The sequence below is a fragment of the Suncus etruscus genome, chromosome 17 (assembly GCF_024139225.1).
Source record: "Suncus etruscus isolate mSunEtr1 chromosome 17, mSunEtr1.pri.cur, whole genome shotgun sequence".
In the NCBI taxonomy this organism is placed as follows: domain Eukaryota; kingdom Metazoa; phylum Chordata; class Mammalia; order Eulipotyphla; family Soricidae; genus Suncus; species Suncus etruscus.
Genome location: NC_064864.1, coordinates 53,735,905 through 53,745,439, shown reverse-complemented (window position 1 = coordinate 53,745,439; position 9,535 = coordinate 53,735,905). Strand labels below are relative to the sequence as shown.

At 38.8% G+C, this 9,535-nt stretch overlaps 1 protein-coding gene across 1 annotated transcript; it reads left to right on the top strand.

Moving 5' to 3' along the window:
- The first annotated feature begins 5,153 nt into the window (after window positions 1–5,153).
- On the top strand, window positions 5,154–6,349 carry LOC126033604 (poly(A) polymerase alpha-like). Its single transcript, XM_049790590.1, is given in 2 exon segments — window positions 5,154–5,696; window positions 5,805–6,349. Coding segments are annotated over 2 exon segments (858 nt in total). The 5' UTR covers window positions 5,154–5,365; the 3' UTR covers window positions 6,332–6,349.
- The last annotated feature ends 3,186 nt before the right edge of the window (window positions 6,350–9,535 follow it).

Genomic DNA, 9,535 nt, shown 5'->3' with positions numbered 1-9,535 from the left:
ACGTCACTATTGTAGAGATCTCACTTCATATAAACTGTAGTATAGTACTTGCTATTGAGATAATTTAAAGAATATATTATACCTATTCAAAATTTTACAAAACTAATGAGGTAGATAATAATATAGTAATACCATTATACTTCTTCACTTTGAATATTGATTGAGTCAGTGAACTCAATCTTGACAAACCATATGAAAACGACAAACCTCTTTGGAAGGGGACCTTTTACTTGTGAAATTGGAGATGACTAATCCTAGTCCACAGGTTTTTATGAAATTCTAAAACACAAGCAGGGTTCCAAACTGTTATGTCATAGAAACTATGTAAAACTTACTAGTGATGGTTTTAAGTTGATAGGTTTTGGAATATTTTGTTATGCAACAGCATGTAATTAATATATATTCAATGCTGGGTTCAAAATGAATGCTACTTTATTTCTGTGTGATTTCCTTGAAGTTCTTGAACAAGTTCTGATAAAGTATGAGGAAGTTTCTCCTTACAGTTTTTTTCAGTGAAGTGACACAGTTACATGGAAATCATTTTCCTCCGTAGTTATAAATGTATGAATATGTGGTTTATAAGCATGGAACACATGCTATTCTGGAATAATGTCTGACATTGATAATTTCTCTTCTTCAAACAATGATGTTAGGATTTTTAAGTCCGTAGAACAGTAGTTTTTAAAGGGAAGAAAATATGCATTTAAAAATTAATTCCAGCAAGAGAGTGGATGCTTACGTAATATTATACCACACAGAACAAGTTTTTCTATTGCACTAACCCCATACTGCATCATGGGTGGTAGACATTGTCTTGTGGAGTCTATTTCTTTGTCTTTCTTCTGTTTTATTTGCTTTCTGATGCTCGGGGTCCCAAAAGAGCAGAAAGATAATTTGTGACCCATAAAAGCTCCTATTATAACAACTAAGAAGTCCTTCCACTATGACTTTGGGATTCTTCTTATGCACTCTGCTTTCCAATTCTCAATGGGCAAAATTTTTACAGCTGTGTACACTATGAGAGCTGCTTGAAAACATACCTAGATTTCATAAATTAGAAAGAGAATTCCCTTGGCCTAAGAGATACAGGTTTCTCTGCCCATAAAATATACTATCATGGGAGTAACTACAGGCTCTGCACATGCCTTTTCCACACCTCCAGGTCTTTTTTGGTGCCAAGAAACTTTCTGCTCAGTTGTGGATGATAAAATCAGGCCTCTATAACTAGAGATTCTGGTATTTTCATAGGTCATAGTATAGAGTCTTCCTAGAAGTTTTGTTCCATCACTGTTCTTTTAATCAGTCTTCTGTAATTGGTGGTCTTGTTTTTGCACCAATCCTAGGATGAATCCTAGGATCTTTTATTATGTTTCCAGACATTCTGCTTAGTCGCAGTTGTCACAGTCAAACCTTGGGAATTAAAGATCTAGGTTACTGTACAGATCGTAGGCAAAGCCTAGGCTAGTGTCTTTGTTATTGGTCCTAGGATAAGTTCTTCCCAATCATGGTTGTCAAAGTCAGTCTTCTGTAATTGGCAATCTTGATTTTTAACAGATCAAAGGATGATGTATTTTCTGATTTTATCTTACTATTAGGTGATGAGATAGGACAACCTGTTCTTAGCTTAAGTTATTGCCGTTTCCTTGTTGTCAGGATGTCATATCAATACTCATGCAAGATGGTACTAGAGCAGTATTAGGAATTTTCCAGGAGGAGTTTGTTCCTGGTGCTGTTGCGGGAAACTGTGTCTTTTCTATGTCTGTGATCTATGACTCAGGACTGGCTGATTACATAGAGTCTAAGTTGGGTCCATGTGACATATGTTCAAGGTGGAAAGTGTCCTTGTATTATAAAATGTTTGGGTTCTTATCCCTAGTAGATAAGAGCTTGTGTGTGTGTGTGTGTGTGTGTGTGTGTGTGTGTGTGTGTGTGTGTGTGTGTATATATATATATATATATATATATATAATTTCCACCTTATTTTAGTATACTTATGCAAAAAGGAATGGTGCCATATTATATTTCTGGTGCATTTGGGGTGAGAATATCAAGCCAGACCCTCTCTGTACCCTGGTTTTGATCTGAGATTTTATCCAAGGCAAGACTTTTTCTTCTAAAGTTTTTTTTTTTTATGTTTTTCTTCTTTTAAGTTTATATTTATAACCTATAGAGGTACTCTTCCAGGTTTTTTGTTTGTTTGTTTTTTGTCTTTTTTCCTTTCTTTTCTTTTTTCTTGTTTTTTTCCCCCAATCTTTTTTTTTTGTTTTCTAAAACAGAACCACAGAATTTTACTCATCTTGTTCTGCCTCACAAATTGAGGAAACTAAAAATGGATGGTACCAAAACCAAACAGTCGTATGAACATCGAGGATAAATAAAAAAAAATGATCAAACTTAAACAGAAAATCCAAGGTCAACGCAACAGAATCAATATCCAATCTACACCAAACTATTCACAGAGGGAACCGGTTTTACTAGCAGCCTGGGGGGCAAAGGAGGGGGATATGGGATGCATGCTGGGAACAGGGGTGGAGGGAGGACAACATTGCAGGGTAGGAATGCCCCTGATTTAATGTCACTATTTGTAATTCACTTTTGTCAAAAAAATTATTTGAATAAAAAAAAAACACCTAGAAACTAAAGGTAAGAATAAAGATCTGTTATATAAGCATGGGGGTTAAGTTGAGTTTATGCGAAGTCCCTACTTCTACCACATATGTAGGACAGCAAAACAAGAGCTTGGTTTTCTGGGATATTTATGGTATTAATTGTAGAGGTTTTCTTTTAACTTTCTTTTCCTTTTTTGGTGGTGGTGGGGAAGAGCACACCCAGCAGTGCTTAGGAGTTACTTCTGGATCTCAGAAATCACTCCTTGCTAAGGGAACCATATGGAATGCAAGGAATCTATCCTGTGTCTGTCCTGGGTCAGTAGCTTCCAAGGCAAATGTCCTATCACTGTGCTACCACTCTGGCCCCTAATTGTAGAATATTGTATAAAATACACTATTACACTGAGTATCTGTGTATCTTAACTAATCCTCAGTAATTAAAAACTCATTCATATTTTAAACTATATACCAACACAAAGGACATGAACTTTGGGATAGTCTGCTTCTGTGTATATGTAGGGGTTAATTTCCATGATACTATTCTGACAGGGTTTAACATTATATCTTAATTATTTGTTAATTTATTCCTTTTTTGGACACCCTGGCAATGCTCAGGAATTATTTCTCACTCTGTACTGAAAAATTATTTCTGGCAAGTATTCAGGGATCATGTGTAATGTGAGGAATCAAATTCAAATCAGCAACACACAAAGCAAGTGCACTGCCTGTTGCACTAACTCCCCAGTCCATGTCCTTACTGTTCTATCTAGTTGGTATGCCCCATACTCAAAAGAGCTGTTTCTTCTTTCCTAAGATAGTATTTATTTTTTTCATAAGAGGAAGCAAGATGAGCCTCAAATATTCTCTCTTTCTCTCTGTCTCTGTCCCTGTCCCTGTCTCTCTCTTTCTGCTTAATAGGAAAATCACACGACCAAGGGCCTGGTATGATTATGCTGAAAGAATATTTCTACCAACAGTCATGGAGTTATCTCAAGATAGTCATATAATATAAAAGGAAATAAAACCAGGGAAGAAAAATAGTTTATTTCAGGTCCAATCAGAATTAGAGCAAGGGATCAATATTTACCAAATAAAACCTCAAGAATGGCACTAATTTGCTAAGTCTCAGAGGTCTTACAAGCTGAAATAGGAAATAAAAGCTATTAAAATAAATGATCCAATAGTGTTCTTTAAACAGCTAATAGCACTTTGACCAAAAAAAAAAAAAAAAAAAGACTTATTCTCTTTTCTATATCCTATAGTTTCAAAACATGTATTTTTGTTGATAGGCCAGCAATTAATGTAGGCATGTCTTCTAAGTTCTGAAAAGTACATTACAACAAAAACGTTAAAAAAGCATTTTTGGGGGGAACCACACCCAGTGATGCTCAGGGGTTACTCCTGGCTACACGCTTAGATATTGCTCCTAGCTTGGGAGGACCATATGGGATTCCAGGGGATCGAACCACAGTCAGTCCTAGGCTAGCCCAGGCAAAGCAGAAACCTTATCGCTTGCATCACTGCTCTGGCTTCTAAAAAAGGATTTTCAGTTTAGGTTAACTGTTTTGCTAACAGGAAACATGCTGTTAGAGGAAAGTTTTAAAATATCACTGTATAATATTTTCATTTAGTAGCATATTTAACTTAATATGTGGATAGAAATGTCTAGATGCTACTTTTATAATTTGTCTTTCTTATTTTATTATAATTTAAAAGAGAAAATTTTAGATTATTATTTACAGTGAAAGCCATTGGTGAAAGGGCAAAAGGAATATGTGAACAAAAGTAGTAAAGTCAATAGAGATACATTATATTTATGTACAGTAATAGTGCTTTTCTTTTCCCAACATTATTTCTCATTGTTACCTAGGGTATTATTGTAATTTTATAAGGCTTATTATGTTTAAAAATGTTTGAGGATAGAGTTAATGTCATTGAATAAGTATTTAAACATAGATGATAATCTCCATATATATAAATCTGTCACATTTCCTTTATCTACTCATCTGTTTTGTATTTTAGGTTGTTTTTATGTCTCCAGTGTTGAAAATGTATCTATAGTAAATATATAGCTATTAATAATTCTTTAAGCATCTTATTTCCAACATTTTTAATAAAGAACTTGGGGCTAGAGTGGTGACACAAGCTGTAGGGCATTTGCCTTGCTCGTGCTAACCCAGGACAGACCATGGTTTGATCCCCCATGTCCCATATGGTCCCCCAAGCCAGGAGCAATTTCTGAGCACATAGCAAGGAGTAACCCCTGAGCATCACTGGATGTGGACCCTCCCCCCCAAAAAAAGAAAGAAAAAAACTAAAACAAAACAAAACAAAACAAACAAAAAATAGAATCTTCCTGATTATACAAGTGGCTTAGGTGGTTGTTCTATTTGGGGTAGTTATTTATGTGGATGAATCCTGTATATTTTTTCATAACATCTGCAATATTTTGCATTTTACAACAGATATGTAAGAATTATTTTTCCAATTAAGGTTTTTTTTTTTTTTTTTTTTTTTTAGGACGGAGGGAAAGAAAGAGGAGGAGAAGCGCTTGAAAGCGGCGGGAGCGGGAGCGCGGGGCGCGGGAGTGCGGGGGTCGGACCTAGGGCCGAGGCAGGCCGCCACCCCCCCACCCGCCGCCCTCCCGCCTCAGCGGATCATGCCCAGGACGGCCACGGCCGCGGCGGCGGTTGCGCTTGCAGGGGGGAAGTAGCGACTGTCAGGGCGGTGCCGGCGCGGTGCCGGCGCGGGAGACGATGCCGTTTCCAGTTACAACGCAGGGGTCACAACCAACACAGCCACCACAGAAACACTATGGCATTACCTCTCCCATCAGCTTAGCAGCCCCCAAGGAGACTGACTGCGTCCTCACCCAGAGACTCATCGAGACACTGAAGCCCTTTGGGGTATTCGAAGAGGAAGAGGAGCTGCAACGCAGGATTTTGATTTTGGAGAAGCTGAATATCCTGGTAAAAGAATGGATACGAGAAATCAGTGAAAGCAAGAATCTTCCTCAATCTGTAATTGAAAATGTTGGAGGAAAAATTTTTACATTTGGATCTTACAGATTAGGAGTACATACAAAAGGCTTCGAACCATACAGGATCCCGGGATTAAACCCGGGTTGGTCACATGCAAGACAAACACTCTACCTGCTATGTTATTCCTCCAGCCCTGACTTGGGCTTATTTGCAAGTGCCGATATTGATGCTTTATGTGTTGCACCAAGACATGTTGATCGAAGTGACTTTTTCACCTCATTCTATGATAAATTGAAATTACAGGAAGAAGTGAAAGATTTACGAGCTGTTGAAGAGGCGTTTGTACCAGTTATCAAACTATGTTTTGATGGGATAGAGATTGATATTTTATTTGCAAGATTAGCACTGCAGACTATTCCAGAAGATTTGGACCTACGAGATGACAGTCTGCTTAAAACTTTAGATATAAGATGCACAAGAAGTCTTAATGGTTGCAGGGTAACCGATGAAATTTTACATCTAGTACCAAACATTGACAACTTCAGGTTAACTCTGAGAGCTATCAAACTGTGGGCCAAACGCCACAACATCTATTCCAATATATTAGGTTTCCTCGGTGGTGTTTCCTGGGCTATGCTAGTAGCAAGAACTTGCCAGCTTTATCCAAATGCAATAGCATAAACTCTTGTACATAAATTTTTCTTGGTATTTTCTAAATGGTATGTGTTTAGATTATATTAAAATAAAATTGATTGTAGACACTGAAAAAAAAAGAATTATTTTTCCACTTCCTCCCCAGTATTTGTTTTATACACATATCATGCAATCACACAAACACATGTGTATGTACACACACACACACACACACACACACACACAAAACAAGAACAACCTGGTAATTATGAGGTGATAGCTTTGATTTTGGTGAATTTAATTTACATCTCCAAGAATTTAGTTATTGCAAGTTATCAGAAATAATGTTCCCTTTTGGTTGTTTTGGGCCTCCTTGGTGGTTCTGGGGATCACCTAGCCTGTACCCTGGTGGCATTAGAGCACCCTGCTGTCCCAGGAATCAAAGAATGGGTACTATGCAGGCTGCACAGGCTCTCCAAGTCATCTCACTGACCCCATCAATGTTCCTGACTAAAGCTTCTCTCTTCATTCTCAGAGGCTGTGCCAGGACAGGTCAGGAGACCCGGCACTCTTTTAGGTTCTTTTCACACAGAACAGCAAGAACTTACTGTTACCTGATAAGTTAGGCTGCTCAAATCAAGGCAAAATACATGGTTGATTGCTGTGAAACAAGATTGAAGACTTAGGGGACTTAAAAGAGTGTTAGTAGAAAATCAAAACCAAATATACCCTGATCCCTGAACCCCGACCACTCACACCTGCCTCTGCTTGCAGCTGGGCGCACAGCCACACCCTCTACCGGACTTGTTCAGAATCAGGCTGTGGCACAGGTAAGCAGCTCTCATTGTGTAGCGTCAGATGTGTTCACTGTGCCTCCCATGTCTGTTTAACGTGGGAGCAGCTCCCACTTTCTGGCTCCCAGTTACCCCTGGCTCCGCACCCTTGAGGAGATCAGCCATGGTGAAGAGGTATAAACGCGTTTGTGTTCTTCCTTCTCCTACAGTATAACTTCAGTAACCTGGGAAGCCTGACCTTTGAACCTCTCACTTTGGTTCCGATCCATACCAAAATGATAGACGTGGATGCTCTTACAAAGAGGTAATGTTGTTCCAGGTGCTAGTACATTCTTCATGATCACCTCACTGCTCATGAGGAAGAGGGCAGAAGTCTCATGTGTGTTTAGAAGAGCAGGTACCCCCACATTCTCTCTACTTCGTTATTTTAAGTTAGAGTTTGAAGCAGGGCTTTGTAAATGGAAATAGTGCCCATGCCTGGGGGTTGTGGTAAAAGCTGGAACTGTACTGAACATGTGGAGCCCTGGCTGGACCAAAGCCAAACTGGTCAGTATTACTTGTCTGTTTGCATCATCTGGACACTTTACCTTAGTATTGTTCTAGATTGTCGCTCCCAGTACTAGTACTTTTGCAAAAGCACCACCTTCCCTGATGCTATTTTTCTGTGACAAACATCACATCTTTGATATATCCGATTCCTCACCCTTGTGATAGCTGGGTTAGACCCCGTTAGGCCCACTTCTTACTAAAGAAAATGGATTATTTTCCTCTAGGTAGAATTGCTCCAGTCGGGCCTTCATTTTCATTCAAAGGAGGAAATATAGCGCCACATGCCTTCTCTTCCTACCCCATGTTTTCAGTAAGAGTCTTGAGTGCAGATGTTCCGGAATACCTGGTCACAAGTCATTCTGCTCCCAGGGGAGCCTCTGGTTGTTTCTGGTTTCTTCCCAGTCATCTTAGCAGATTGCATCTCACCACACTGTGCTTCTTCCCCTTCCAGTGTGAATGGCTCAACAACTACAACTTGACCTACCTGAATGTGATTGGGATGGAGCTGCAGAAGCAGGGCTGCCATGAATCCCTGGTGTGGCTGATCAGAGATGCAGACCATGTCTAAACAGCACTAAGGCAACCTCCACCCCCACTCCCCGGTGAGCAAGCTCAATGCTCTGAAGAAAGGAAGACTGGGCAACCCAGGACTGTCCATTTCTTCCTTCCTTCTCCCTTTTTACTTAAAAAATAACTGAGAATCTATTCCTTTTTTTTTTATTTTCTTGCAAATACTTGATCTTTGATGATTTTTTAAAAAAATTGTTGGGTGCAAGCCATGAATAAAATCATTGCACCAGAATGTTGGGTCCCCAGGGCCGAGCACTCAGGGAGACACTTGAGCAGCTACAGAAAATTCTTTGGCCCATAAGGCAAGACAAGGAGTCCTCTGGGCTGGCCACGTTCCAGGTGCTAGTACATTCTTCATGATCACCTCACTGTTCATGAGACCGTATTAATTATCAGCAAAATAAAATGTCAAAATCTTTTTTGTGTCCCTGTCTGTTTCTTTGTACTCCAATGCTGTGTTTAGGTCGACTGACATCTAGGCCAGTGGCCTCTGGTGGGTGGATGTCTTCTTGGTTGCATGTGTCCTTTGTAGGCCACACTGGCAATACTCAGTTTCTCCTGGTTCTGAACTTAAGAATTACTCCTGATAGGCTCAGGGGGCACCAAATGGGATGCTGAAGATCAAACATGGATTGGCTACACGTATGGCTAAGCACCCTACTCACTGTACTGTCACTCTGGTCTTGGATGTGCCCTTTAAGGAGAGACCCTAGTTCTTTACATACTCACAAGCTTTATTATAAGCCTCTTTTTCTATTTTCTAGAAAACCTATACAAATATAATTTGTAATTTTAAAAATATACAATTGCTGTATTTATTTTTTGGCCTTACTTTCATTTTATCCACTAGTGTTAACCAAGAACACCTCTTATTAAACAATCTATATGCAAATCCCTGTTAGGTTCTAGAATCCCAACCTAAGACATAGTTTGGAGATATAACTATTATTGTCTGTTATATATTGATATTTTTGTGTGTATATTATCCTTTTAATTTTCAGGTATTTAGTATTAAGTAACTACTTATACTTTGAGTTAGGTGTAAAAGTATTTACATAAGTTTGTGTTTATATATTTATAAAAGACTATTCATACATATCTTTGCACATGAATTATATCACATACATTGGATATATATTTTATATTTATTTATATATACATCACTTGATTTTTTTTTGGGAGGGCATAGCGGCTCATCCCAGCAATACTAGATAAATTAATCTGGACAATTCAATGCAGAACCTACCTGAGGCTGTGGAGTTGTTGAACTCTACCTCTGAGAGCAACTGGGGTCACTTCAGTGGTCTTTGCAGAAAATTTGCTTTTTCACTTATTATTTTTCTTTTCATATTGGTAGCTCTAGATGAAACTTTAACAATTGGGCTGTCCTATGTCCATG